This window comes from Ceratotherium simum, chromosome 4 (genome assembly GCF_057802395.1).
Source record: "Ceratotherium simum simum isolate JZ-2026a chromosome 4, ASM5780239v1, whole genome shotgun sequence".
Classification (NCBI taxonomy): Eukaryota; Metazoa; Chordata; class Mammalia; order Perissodactyla; family Rhinocerotidae; genus Ceratotherium; species Ceratotherium simum.
Window position 1 is genome coordinate 86,484,905 of NC_141903.1, and position 15,139 is coordinate 86,500,043.

Consider the following 15,139-nt stretch of genomic DNA (forward strand, 5'->3'; position numbering starts at 1 on the left):
CAACTTACATAGTCTCCAACTAGGATTATAAACGTACAAATTTATACCACATAGTATTTAAATTTCCCTTCTGTATCATGCTTTATTCCCAAGTTGAAAACTACAATAAAATAAAATTCCATGACAGTCTGGAATGTTCACAGTGTATGACTGAAAATATTAGGGGGAAAAACTCACTTATTACTTACCAGAATCCCTCTTAGAAAGTAAGGATACATATTTTTTTCCCAGAGGTATTAAAATGCTCAAAATTCTAGAAGACCCTACAAATAAACTCAAGCCCCAGACACTTGAATTCTAAAAGTCTCGATATTTGTATAACATTTTAAAATGGCTTTCTAATAAATTTTGTTACAATACAGAATTGGAAAATCTTACTAGAAATTAGTTTATTTAATTAAAAACCTGAATTTCTTTCCCACTAAATACTCCTAATAAATTAAAATTATAATTTAAAAAAAGATGAAGAAAAGGTTATAGAGAATTAGAAAAAAAATTTATTCATTCTAGAATCATAACTAGAATGCTAGAAGAGAAAAAACAAATACTAACCACTGGTTTAGGGTTTTTCAATAGACAAAGAGCCTTTAAACTAAGCAATTTGGAAGCTTTGGGGGCAGGGATATCATTCAGTAAATCCCTTATCCGACAACCTTAATGATTTAAAAACACTAGTCATTACAGAAGCAATTAGTGTATTGTGGCAGTTATTAACACTCTCCTGATAGTAACCTCAAAGCATTTAGTAGTTCTTCAAATATTTACTTTACTCTAAAGCAACAAACATTCTGGAAGAATGTGGCTGAAACATCTTTTTTTTTTTTTTTTTTGGTGAGGAAGACTGGGCCTGAGCTAACATCTGTGTCAATCTTCCTCTATTTTGTATGTGGGACACATCACAGCATGGCTTGACAAGCAGTGTGTAGGTCTACGCTCGGGATCCGAACCTACAAATCCCGGGTCACCCACCAAATCAGAGCGTACAAACTTAACCACTACACCACCAGGCTGGCCCTGTAACATCTATTTTGACTTCAAAATTTTGAACTTCAATTTTTTAAATTTCTCTCTCAAAAGCAAAATAAGACAAAACAAAAACTTATTACTGCAATATCTGATCAAAAGATAATATAGCTAATCTATAAGATTTTACTTTGCCTGCAGTTCAGATGAGAGCTTTCTGGTCAGGCCTCACAAATTTATACACGTAAACATTCCATACTGATTCATCAAAAATTCAACTAGGGGGGCCAGCCCGGTGGCACAAGCAGTTAAGTGCACGCTCCGCTGCGGTGGCCTGGGGTTCGCTGGTTCGGATCCCGGGCATGCACCGACGCACTGCTGGGCAGGCCATGCTGTCGCAGCGTCCCATATAAAGTGGAGGAAGATGGGCACGGATGTTAGCCCCAGGCCAGTCTTCCTCAGCAAAAAAAGAGGAGGATTGGCAGATGTTAGCACAGGGCTGATCTCTTCACAAAAAAAAAAAAAAATTCAACTTAAAAATAGATCTTCAACAACACTAAGCAACCACTAATTTTGAAAATGCAAAAACAATTTAAAAATGCCTAAGACAGTTCTGTACCCGGTAACACAGCAAATAATCCATGAATATTCATTCATATTATTATTTCTAACCAACTGATACTTTTGCCTTTATTATTAACTCTTAATCTTAGATTGCCATTAAAATCTTGTCAATGGGTTTTTCCCCTCATGCTTTCATCAGTCACCTTTTCAAGCATATGTAGTCTATTACTGACTGTTGAAATCCATTCTAGAAAATGCTTTAGTTAATCTTTTCAACCTTTCTACAAACAGAGGACCTGTTTCCTTTCTCTGTTGATGGCAGAAAAGATATTAAAGCATTTAAAAAGTTAAACAAAACTTAAAGGTCATCTAATCCAACTATTCCTGCTACAGATGAGAATATTAAAGCCCGAGAGGTAGAATAACTTGGCCAAATCACAAAACACAAGTTCACTATGGCAGATCCGGAACTGTTCAATACACCTTGCAGAGGCTTTCGTGACAGAAAAAGCAACTACTTATTTCAATCTCTCTAATTTCTTCTAGGGAGAAGTAGCTTAAATTTGCCAAAGTATAGAGTTACATGAGCTCTGGGTAGCTGATGTCCTTTAACAAAGACCTAGAAATGGCTGATGATAGTACTTCAACTACAAACCACCTCAGTAAATGGGACCACTTTGTCAAGAGTAAAATATGTTTAACAAAATCTAAACCAAATTTTAACATGATTTCATTACACTGGCAAAATACTAATGTTTGCATTTTCAACTTGCTTACAAAACCACCTTGGGGCACCTGTGATTAAAGTACATTTTTCTAAAGAAGACAACCAAATTAAAATTTCTAGGGGCTGGTCCTGTGGCCTAGCAGTTAAGTTCCACATGCTCCGCTTTGGCAGCCCAGGTTCAGTTCCCAGGCACAGACCTACACCACTTGTTGGCAGCCATGCTGTGGTGGTGACACACGTACAAAATAGAGGAAGACTGGCACAGATGTTAGCTCAGGGCAAATCTTCCTCAAGCAAAAAGAGGAAGATTGGCAACAGATGTTAGCTCAGGGCAAATCTTCTTCAGCAAAAAAAAATTTCTGATGTAAACCATAAGAATGGAAGGATAAGGCACATATTATGGATGCTCATACATGTTAAATGCTTTTCTCAAATCTAATTTTTAAATCACAACAAACTAAAAAATGAATAGACACTAGGTGGTGGTACATAAGTATCTGTCATATTATTCTTTATATTTGATAAATATTTCTAATATATTCAATTTTTAATAAAAGTGAACTGCAATCCACAAGAGGACAGAGTTCACTAAAAAAGCATGAAAAGTAATATGTTTCAGACTGATCTGCAAAATTGGACAAAAAACGATTATTGATATATAAAGTAGTATTTAAAACAGCCAACATCGTACGCTTCAAAGGCTTTTCAGAGGGGCAAATCAATCATCAAACTAGTGTACATGCAAGACTAGTAAGCAATAAAAATACATATATTATAATTAGCTTGAAATTTTTTAACAACAAAGATGAAGATTCTCTAACCTTTATGATGACTGATTCATAAAACTTTGGCCCATTTAACTATTTTAAGTTTCTCCTACTAACTCAAAAAAATTTATCTATCATTCAAATAAAAATACACTCTCATTTATATATTATAAAACATCTACAAGTACAGTAATATATGAAGAAAACAAATACCACTGTCCATATATAACCCTTGATAAATTTTTGGCACATACCTTTTCAATATTTGTATACAAATTAATATATACACAAACTCAAATACAGTTACCATTTTTTAAATAAAATTGGTATCATGAATATTTTCTTAAATCATTAAATATCCTAAAAACATGATTTTTAGTGGCTTTGTAAATTCCACATTAGGATTTATTATAATTAATTTAATCATTCTCCCATTCTTAAAAACTTTGATTATTTTTAATTTTTTATTATTTCAACAAACACCACGAAAAACAGCCTTACATATAAATCCATATATGCATCCCTGATAATTACCTCAGGATAAATTCTTAGAAATGGAATCTTGGAATCAAAGGGTATGAATATAAATATTACAACACTGCTTTCTAAACTGTGAAAATATCAACTCAGAATAGATCAGACCCTCGACATCCTGGTAAATGGTCTTCTATCACATTAACATCAAGTCTTTCACCCAATCTCCATGTCAGCTCACAGAGAATAAAAGCTGCTCTTGACCAACAAGAAAACCATTTAACTTCTGTCTCAAGCGAAAAATAAAAAACATAATGAATACTACTTGAGTTTATTTTTACAGGCCTTCTAAACATTCATCTGCCTCAAGATAATGGGTCCACAATACAGTGGTAAAAGTTCTTTGAATACAAAAGCAAATACAGAAAACCATCAAAAAAATAAAAACACAGTGAAACTTCTTTATAATGTTTTCCAGGGAATAACATTTCTAAAACATTTGTACAAAATAGGAAATATGGTTTTATGGGCCTTACAAAGAACTTTTTAAAACAATGCTATTTGAAGATAGGGTCAACAGAGAAGACACTATAATGAAGTTTAACTGCATTTCCATTTAAAAAATTGGGAAATACCTGTAATACTTACTTTGTAAATAGTGCAAAACCATCAATACAAGACTATAGCTGCTTAAAGTACCACGACTGGCATCATTTATCTCATGGTGACTCGCCCACTTCTTAATCACCAGTACTAACGGACGAACTCGATTTTCAACTGCAAGTAAAATTAAAACTTAAAAATGGTAAGAAGATATTACAGTTTCTTTGAAAGTTTACATCACTTCCCAATTCCATGCCAATAAAAAGAACATTGCCTCCTTGTGTATTAAATACTGAGTTCACCATAAATGTATCTTACTTCTAAAATGTAACTTAGTTACCTTTTAAAATTATGTATTATTAAAATTCATTTTATTGACCTATAACTCTGGTAGTATACGATTGTAGTGTAGCAGTATATTATGCATACAATAAAATGAGAAATTATACACAACCACAAGCAAAGAAATGTCAGCATTTACTACAAACATCTTAAAAAGAAATAAAGAAGGAAGGATAAACAGGGAAACTGATAATTATTTAGAAACAAACAAAAAACTTACGGTATGCATAAGTTCTGAGAAGGAATGTGTTTCTTATTCCAACAATATTGTTTACATTCAAGTCGAACTCCACACAACTATTAAAAAAAAAAAAGAAAAAATTTTAGCTCAAGTACAAATTAAACTAATTCCCTAGTAACTAAATTAATATCCATCCATCCAATGATGCAAAAATAGCATGGTCCCAAAGACCAAGGACTTCACAATGAGGCCCTAAAGAAATAAGAATGAAGACGTACTCAGTACAGCATTTTATTTTATTTTTTTAATTTTATTTATCTATTTATTTTTCCCCCCAAAACCCCAGCAGATAGTTGTATGTCATAGCTGCACATCCTTCTGGTTGCTGTATGTGGGACACGGCCTCAGCATAGCCGGAGAAGCGGTGCGTCGGTGCACGCCCAGGATCCGAACCCGGGCCACCAGCAGCGGAGCGCGTGCGCTTAACCGCTAAGCCACGGGGCTGGCCCAGTACAGCATTTTAATATGATACAGTGTACTAAAAATATAAAATAGGGACTGGCCCGGTGGCAGAGCGGTTAAGTTCCCGTGCTCTGCTTCAGTGGCCTGGGGTTTGCTGGTTCAGATCCCGGGCGTGGACCTACTCACTGCTCATCAAGCCATGCTGAGGGAGCATCCCACATAGAGCAACTAGAAGGATGTACAACTATGACATACAACTATCTACTGGGGCTTTGGGGAGAAAAAGGAAAAAAGGAGGAAGATTGGCAACAGATGTTAGCTCAGAGCCAATCTTCCTCAAAAACAAAACAAAACAAAAAAACATATATATATAAAATAGGATTATTGTTAAAAGATCTGTAATGTACTGCTAAGACTCCAATTATCTTTACCAAAAGAAATTTTCAAATTTTGCAATCCTTTCCAGATAAACAAAATCATGTGACCAAAAACATTTCTGGGCAAGTTAACCCACTACATTATATATTCTCACCTAATTTGGAATTACAGCATCATTTGCTTTAAAACAATAGGAGTAAAAAGCCAAATACAGTACAGGTGAAAAAAATACAAGCTCTGTCTACACATTATATTCCCTCCAAAAAGGTTGGTAAATTATAATATCATGCCAAATTTAGCTACCGATATCTGGGAAGAACCATAACAGTCAAACACATAACAGAAGGCATACTTCTTCAAAGGCAAAGATATCATGCAATTCATAACTTAGAAAATAGGGCAATAATAATGGGATCTACAAAGAATGGCTAAACTCTCAAAATAAAAGGAAAGATTACTTACTGTATAAGTAATGGACCCATATATACTATCAGGTCCAACTTCTTTTAAACAATGAGTTTTTCTAGGAAAAGACTGCCTAAAATAAAAACCTAACAAAATTCCTTTCTACATCTTTTAATTATAAAATTTGAAATTTACTATTCAGATTTTCTTATTTTGGGGAAAGAAATCCCATAATCTTTCAACTATCCATTCACATGGACAAAATAGATAGTGGCATTAACACTTCAGATACCATATGAATTTGGCTTTGGGAAACTTATGGTAACAATGGAATTATATTCTTTATTCGTGTTTGTGCAAGTATTATCACTGAAACTAGTTTGTACTTCCTCTATATAACTCAATAGAGAGGAAAAAACTTAGATGAAAACAAGTCTGCAATTAAAAACTTTTTCAAAAATATGAATTCAGAGATTTAAAACTATCCACAGTACTTGTTTTAAATTCTACTTCTGGCAATACTAAAGTAATCCTTAATATGGAAAAAATTTTATGCACAAAATGCTTATTCTAACAGAGGAATAGGTAGGTTAATGATGCTATATTCACTCAATGAAATACTGTAAAGCCATTACAAATGAAGCCAGAAAATATTTAATGATATAAGCAAGTGCTCATGATATATGGTTAAGTAAAAAAGTCTGATCTCAATTTTAATTTTAAAAATTCTTATGCATTCATATGCATAGAAAAGAGACTGAAAAGTTTACACCAAAACGTTAACATCAGTTATCTTTGGATGTTAGAAGGGGAGTGTTTAATGGTTTGTATAGAGAAGAATTATAAAATGGTATTTTAAAGAAAACGTAACAATGAAAAACACTTGTAGAATAATCCTAAACTGAAAAAGCATAAAATTGTTTGTATAACTACAACCAAAAATTTTAAAAAACAATTATAATTAGCTAATAGTTTTATTTATGTTTAATGTTTTATCTCCTAATATCTTTATGCTTTAGAAAACTCTGTTATTTACTTGATACAAATTCAATAAATATTTATAGATTGGATGGATATTTGGATGAATGGAGCAGAAGGTCTGAGCCAGGCATATATCTAAACATTTGTTTAAAATATATATATATATATTCAGTCAATTCTGATTATTCACAGTAGTTATGTTCTATAAAGTTGCTGCAAACGTTGAATTAGTGAATACTAAACCATTACTCCTAGGGTAACAAAGGGTTAGGTTTCCATGAGTCTCCAGACACAACATTTTCATCAATCAATCCATATGTAACTTTGTTTTGTGTGTTTCTGTTTAAAGACACCTTATTTAATATATTGTTGATCCATTAACAGTGAACTTATGGCAAAGAACACTGTAACTCATGCCTGAACGAAGCATATCTAACAGAAGTATTTTCTCCATAAGGCACATCACAGCTTTGTACACAGAAACACTAGACAGTTATCTCAGCCCTATGATTAGGGGCCATTTTAAACAGCAAAATCACCCACAAAAAGCACAAAACTGTAAAAATCATAGCACTAACTAGATTGTGAAAAGGACAACTGTTTACAGTATAAGAGCTGAAACAAGAAGGCGGAGTGTCACATTATTTAATCTCAGCTGGGAATGTGCGCATTGGGTGACTCAAAATTTTCCCCACTCTGCACATATCTACTAATGACCACGAAAGTGGTGCAAGTACTAATTTGGGGGGGCTTGGGGGTTACAAAATAAATTTCATCAAGTAGGAGAATTTGTAAATATAGAATCCATGAATAATGAGGATCAACTGTGTATATATTTACACTTATATTTATACAAACAATTTCAGTATTACTTTTATAAAACTGGGCTAGAAAAACCTGATTTATCACAATACTATCTATTTTTTAGAAAACAACATCTTTTTTAACCAATGAAATAGTTACACTTCACTATTTACATTTCATATTCAGATATTATATAAAAGATTCTAATTCCAATGCTCATAAGAAATGTCAGAACTCAGGATGGTAGAATATATAGATAGACATAATTACAACAATCCCCTTAATATAAATATACATCAAATTTCATCAATTAAGATATGTTCTTACGAGTGTTATTACACTTCCAAAAGGAATGAGATGACAAAAATCTGAAATATAAATATGCACATCTTCTTTAAATTGGATAGTCTCAAATATTCAAAATGTCAAGCAGAATAACTAAGCACAGTTAAACATGAAGAATTGATCAGACTATTTTAAAAACTCATTTCAAAGACCAAATCAAGTGATTTCTAAAAACCGATGAAGATAAACTATTATGCTATAGCATACATTTCTTAATTATCTACAACAAAAGAATAACTAAAAATGATCTAAAGCAACTGAAAAAAGGGAATTCAATAATTACTTACCTGACTTTATCCCTGAACTTCACAATTGGCACTTTTGCTCGAATCAGCTGAGGTCTCTCAATGTAGCCAGCTGAAGGGAAAAAGATAATGTGAGTATCTGTAAATGTTTCTCAAACTCATACTATTTCAATGCACATTTTAAAAAAATAGTATTTTACTAAGCTAAAACAATTTAAGAAAATATAGTCTTTGAGAAAGAAAGCAAAGAAAGGACATTATCGAATTCTCTTAAGATTGGAACTTTCAATACCATTTAGAGGGCTATTAAAGTTATTTTCAGAAATGTGGTCTAATATCTAATAAAATTTATAAAGAAGTTCATCAGAGCATTATAAGGATGAAAAATATCTAGGCTATGTTCAACATCACTAATCATCAGGGAAATGCAAATCAAAACTATACTAAGATATCACCTTACACCCGTGAGAATGGCTATAATCACCAAGACAAAAAGTAACACAAGTTGGAGAGGATGTGGAGAAAAGGGAACTCTCATTCACTGCTGGTGGGAATGCAAACTGGTGCAGCCTCTGTGAAAAACAGTACGGAGATACCTCAAAAAATTAAAAATAGAAATACCTTATGATCCAGCTATCCCACTTCTGGGTATTTATCCAAAGAAGTTGAAATCAACAATCCAAAGAGGCTTATGCATCCCTATATTCACTGCAGCATTATTCACTATAGCCAAGACGTGGAAGTGACCCAAATGTCCATCAACAGATGATTGGATAAAGAAGATGTGGTATAAATATATAATGGAATACTACTCAGCCATAAAAAAAAAAGATAAAATAGTCCCACTTGCAACAACATGGATGGACCTGGAGGGTATTATGTTAAGTGAAATAAGCCAGCCAGAGAAAGACAAACACTGTATGACCTCTCTCATATGTGGAAGATAAACTAACACATGGACAGAGAGAACAGTTTGGTGATTACCAGGGGGATGGGAGTTGAGGGGTGGGCACAAGGGGTGAAGGGGCACATTTATATGGTGACTGACAAATAATAATGTACAACTGGAATCCCATAATGTTATAAACTATTATGACATCAATAAAAAAATATCTAGGCTAGCAGCAGGGGGATAGCTAAATTCTGGTACAAGGCAAGGCATTATGACAGCCACAGAAATCATATTTACAGAGAGTCTTAAATGTGGAAATGCTTGCAACATGATACAAGGGGCAGTGATACATTCAAATAAGTATGATCTCTAAGAGGAAGAACACATACATACATATTTTTCATTCCATCAAACTTTAAAAAAATGTTTTTCAAAGTTGAAAGTAATAATGTTCATTGTAAATTAGGAAAATACAGCAATGTATAAAAAAGAAACTGCAAACTTCTCCCAAATGACCAATTTCCTAATGTTTTAACTAAAGAAAAACATATCAGATTTAAAAACTAAGAATTTTCTGTTATAAGGCTTTTAGCACCAAAATCATAAAATACGTCAAGCTTCATAGAATTTATAAGCAGGAATTCAGTGAGGTTTAATGAAAAATAAGATTAGGAGTTAAAAGTTTCAAGTTCTAAATACAGGTTCTGACACCAATGAACAAACTATACTCCTCAGGCAAGTTATTAAACCCATTCATCACCAGTCTCCTTAACTATTAAAAACAACAACCAAAGAGGGAGGAAAAAAAAAAAAACCTTTCATTTGAATTCGATGATCTCTAAAGTCCCCTCCACTTTAAATATTTTATGATTCTAATAGCTATTAAAAATTCACTTAAGGTATGAATTACTCCTTTACTTTACAGATGTGAAAACTTAAGTCCACTGAAATAAATCACTTGATTTCTTTCTCTCCTACAACAGATATAAATTGTTGAAGGGCAGTAACTTGTTACTTGACTTGGTATTTTCCAGCTCAAAGCCTGACACATAGGAATATCTGTTAAACAAGCGGACAAATGTCTTTCCAACATCACACAGTTAGTGTGACTTCACCTGTCCACAATATTTTGTGGAAGTTTAAAATAAATTATTTGAGATGGCTTAACATGTGGATTAAAATCTGCTTAGTTAGCTTATTCAAAGAACAAAATCTTACAATAAAATGGCCCAAGTCAACAACTCTGCTTTCTGTTGGAGTAATTCATTTGGGCTTCATGTTCAGTGATCATATTTTTAAAATTTCATGTCATAAACTGCACATCATTGCAAAACAAATGAAATTCTCTCTCCTTCACATGAATACCTATAAGACTTTATCTGTATCACTCTTTTGGGTTTTCACAGAAACTCTACCCTGCAGTTATTTATATCCATGCCTTAGCTCCCCTAACAATCTATAGAGAAAAAGAACTGAAGCTTATATATCTTTGAATTCTCCACTGCATTCAGTAGGATATCTTGCAAGTAAACTCAATAAAGAATTGTTGAATAAATGATTACTCTTCTTTTTAATTAAAAGGTAAAAGGAATTCATTTGGAAAAAAGGAACCACATTATACATATCCAGACCAGAAAACAAACAATTCTTACCAGAAAATTTACAAAGTGAGAGACATTTGAAATAAATAGTTATGTCAGATGACATATGAACTTGAGGCATATCAGACTTACAAAGTCTAGTACAGAAGTGTTTATGGACTAAGGTGAGTATATGCCGTGCTTCAGTCTTCTGATTTACCTGAAAAAAACACTGAAAAGTTAAAAATAAAGTGTTTTTTCATTATCTTTCTAAACTTAGTGCTTTATTTTCTTAATGTGTTTCAACAAAGAGAAAACAAACAAAGTATACTTTTCTTTGGAGTTCTTTTTCACTATTCACTAAATTACACTATAGAAAAAGTCAAGCTTTATGCTATCTTTCGCATTAACATTTCTAAATCAATTCCTTAAAGCACAACTTTAAAAGAAATATTGACACAGCCATATATGTCATTTTTTCCTTTAGTATAAATGTACAAAAAGCAATCTTCTCCAAAAAAATAAACAGAATTTTCATTTTCTGTAATGTGTTGTATTTCCTATCCAGGCTGTGAGCTGCTTGGGGATAAGGTTCCCATTGGTAGTGTCTCAGGATGAGTACAAGTTGTGACAACATGCTTCAAACATGAAGAAGACTGCAGGATTAGTGGGTGGTCCCTGAGTACAGCCTACTTGCATGAGAGAAAGTTTTAATTAAAACTCTAGTACTTTCCACTGTGTTGATTATTTCTGAGGGTTTTTTTTTATTTTTCCTTTATATGATTTCAAAGCCTAGAAAATATCAGAGGTTCTTTCCTAGAATAAATCTCTTTCTGATTTGCAGTAACTAGAAGCCAATTTTCTTAGTGGAATAATAGGAATAGTAAAAATCTATTACCACTCAATAGAGTTTTTGTATTTATAAAGAGGTGGAATATAATAAGGCACATTAAATTATACAGAAATTAATTTAACCCTTGGTAATTCAGAAGAGATCTTAATCTACTAAAGAGGCTGCTTCAGGTCAGCTTAATGAACACCAATTATTGTGGTATTAAGGATATACAAGAGTATTGGTTAACAGGAAATTCAAATAAACATAATACTAAATAGCAAAATTTAGTTGCTAAATAAAAATAAAGCCAAAATACCAGAGAAAAATATATTAAATCACAATAGTCTCATTTTAAATTTCAGTGAAATCTCTCTTTTCGTATTCCCAAAATAAGAACTCCAAATCCCATAGTATTTTCAAGGGAAAACAAAACAAAGATTAAAAATAGAATCACTGAGAATTCAAATAGAAAGGAAATATATCAAGAAGATAATACTGACACATGCTCTCCTTCTTTACTGCATGCTGGTAACATATCCAACCCAATAATGTTTCAAAATAGAGGCAGAGCTCTTTAAAAACATAGTGAAGCCACCTCACTTTAACACCTTAGAAATAAATACTAAAATTCCTGTTACGCTTATTGGGCACATGCCTTAAAAGAAAAAGAAGCACTTCTTGGCTTTCCTTCAATTACTATAAACAGAGAATTCAAAGAAGTAATTAAAACAAAATAAATTCTTTTTTTCAATGACTCTTATATGAAATTTCTTAAAGGACTTAACATGTGAAATGCACTTAGAATAATAAATATTTCATTACTTACTGGTTCCTCTTTAACAACGAGGCATAAATCACCATCACTGCTCCGGGTACCAAATCCATTTAAAGAGGACCCAACCAAAAAAAGTCTGCTTTCTAAAGAAACAGAAGAGAATTATAAGGTATTATTTAAAATTTAAAATCAGAATGCATATACATAAAGGGCATGCAAAATAGGGAAACATACGTGGAAATAACAGTTGAATTTCTCTCTGCAGCTGTGTTCGACAGAGTTCTTTCTTCTTTAAATCACTTACTTGCTGCTGACATGCTTCAAATAACTCCAGTATCTGCTGACTCAACTTGAATCCACCGCAAAAAAAGTAAAAATTTTGTTTAGAAATGTAAAAGTAATTATCATACTGAGAAGCGTAAAACAATATTACCCACTGTATTTAAAAAATAAATATATATCATCTCCTTAACCCTTTCCAACACAAAACTACTGTTACTCAAGTAACAAGTTACTTAGTAACTGAAACAATTACTAACTTTTACAAAGTTAAGTATCACTGACTAGTCACAGAAAAGTATAGTCACAGATAATTCATAATGAGTAAAAGCCATGGGGCAGCAAACTACAACCTTCAGTTGCTGTCTGTTTTTGGATGGCACACAAGCTAAGAATGGTTTTTACATTTTTAAAGGGTTATAAAGACAAACAAATAAAAATATGCAACAGAAACCATATGTGAGTGGCAAAGTCTAAAATATTTACCATCTGTTCCTTTAAAGAAGTTTGTCCAATCCCTGATATTCATAACATGAATAACAAATATAACAGACTTTAGAAGAAAGGTCCCTGGTCTTCTATGCTCATGCAAACCACCCTTTTCCCCATTCTTACAACACTGTCCTGAACCCTGTGTCTTCTTGTTGCCATCTATGGACGGATCTCCCTGTTACCTACCTATCTGGTTCACACTTTCCCCTCCAACCTAACTCTTGCCATCCCCATAGGTGACTTCCTTATCTATAATGGGCTACATACCACAACATACTCCCACCATTTCTAAACTTCTTTTACTCCAATATTTTTCATCAGTGTTACACTCCCACAGCCATAACATGCTCTTTATAATAAAATAAAATTTCTCTAGTTCTGCAATTTTAAATTCCAATATACTATCTTGGCTTTAATCCGTGCAATTCTTACTTTCTTACTCCCCTCATACCTGCTCTAGAACCACACAGACCTGATTCCCTTGAGTCCTCCCCTTTCTCCCAACACATCAGTACCTGAATGGCATGATTTTCTTCCCTATCCAGTCTATACCCCACGATGCATCCCTTGAACCACTCTCTTTTATCATGCCTTAACAACATTATCCCCTTGTCATGCTCTAACACGTGTCCTGCAAAGTCCTACTCTTAGGTCAATACAAACAACCACCTTCCCTGCTCTTATATCTGAGTTTCTAAGAGATGAAACTGAAAAAAATTAAAAATCACAAAATTGGCATCTTTCAAATTTATAGTTTAGGGACTAGTCTAAGGTTGGCCCTTTCATGTCTCCGGTTAGATACTGCTCCCATTTTTCACCATCACCATTCCAAAATCTTTACTATTTTCCTCAAGCCCCCTATACTTATCTCACTTTATTTAGCAGATAACTTCACATTAAAGTTTACTAAGAAAATGGAGGATACCAGATGTGACACTCCTCAGCTTCCTAACTGCAAACTTGCAAACTAACATATCTGAATCAACTCTCATCTCTTTACCTCTCCGGTCAGACAAACTGTCCTCTTCCTCTGTTCAAAGCTAATCCCTCCACCCGTACTTTTGTATCCAAGCCTTCTGGTCACCTCCAGGGCACAAATACATCTACCAGTTTTTCAGTCTCTCTCTTGCATTTTCACCCTCTCCCTCTCTAGGCCTTCCCCAGAGTCCATGACCAGCCACAAGTCTCACCCATCATTTAAAACATTTTCTTTTATCATATTTAGAATTGATTTTAAGAAGGCAGAAGCAATCCAGGCAACTTGGCAATGAAAGAGACATAATTTTTTAATATCCCTGAATAACCCTCGCCCCTCAAAAGAACAATAAGGAGAATAAAACAAATAGATCAAAACAAAACATGGCCAACAAATACAACACAATTAATTGACTATGTATCATTTATGAACCCCAAAATTTGAGCAGTTGGGACCAAACACCAACAGCAGCAAGAACCACATGGTATCAGCAACATTAAGAGGAAGAAGAGGAAAGGGATATTGGACAGCCCTGAAGCCAGAACATCCAGAAATCAAATTGCCTCTAGGTACTACCTTCCCACCCCATTCCTCAAATTGAGGGGTCAAATTCAGTGTGGAACAGCAATTAAAACTGCAAAGAAGTTTCACAGGCTACAACTCACAGGTAAATATAACAGGACCACAGAAAGACCAGAAATCTCAAAACCAGAAATCTCAAAACTAAGTGAAGCTCCCTTCTAAGACAAAGCAACACACCAAGCAGAAACTGCCAGGAGGAGAAATCTAAATAAGCAGTACAGACTCATTAGCGGTAAAAGAAACAAGGTCTAGAACTAGAATGATTCTAACTCCCAGGAGACACTTGACAATATCTGGAAATATTTTTGGTTATCATAATTGGGGGCAAAGGGGGGGGCACCACAGGGTGATCGTTGGCATCTAGTAGGTAGAGGCCAGGATGTCACTAAACATCCTACAATGCACAGGACAACTCCCCACAGCAAAGATTATCTGATGCCAAATACCAAAACTACAGAGGGTGAAAAGCCCTGGTCTAGATAAAAGT

At 33.6% G+C, this 15,139-nt stretch overlaps 1 protein-coding gene across 5 annotated transcripts in view; it reads right to left on the reverse strand.

The window, feature by feature from the left end:
• Positions 1 to 15,139, reverse strand: part of TENT2 (terminal nucleotidyltransferase 2) — a 65,303-nt gene that overhangs the window by 23,133 nt on the left and 27,031 nt on the right. For 4 of the 5 annotated variants that reach the window (XR_015552040.1, XM_087430129.1, XM_087430128.1 and 1 more), the window contains 6 exons: positions 12,558 to 12,672; positions 12,375 to 12,466; positions 10,867 to 10,945; positions 8,284 to 8,353; positions 4,661 to 4,737; positions 4,144 to 4,272 (listed from right to left, as the gene is read on the reverse strand). Coding sequence is in view for 4 of the 5 variants with exons in the window: in XM_087430129.1 (XP_087286255.1) it covers positions 4,144 to 4,272; positions 4,661 to 4,737; positions 8,284 to 8,353; positions 10,867 to 10,945; positions 12,375 to 12,466; positions 12,558 to 12,672 (562 nt within the window). In the remaining variant the exon portion in view is untranslated. The remainder of the gene's footprint in view (positions 1 to 4,143; positions 4,273 to 4,660; positions 4,738 to 8,283; positions 8,354 to 10,866; positions 10,946 to 12,374; positions 12,467 to 12,557; positions 12,673 to 15,139) is intronic. The other variant, XM_087430130.1, reaches the window with a different exon arrangement.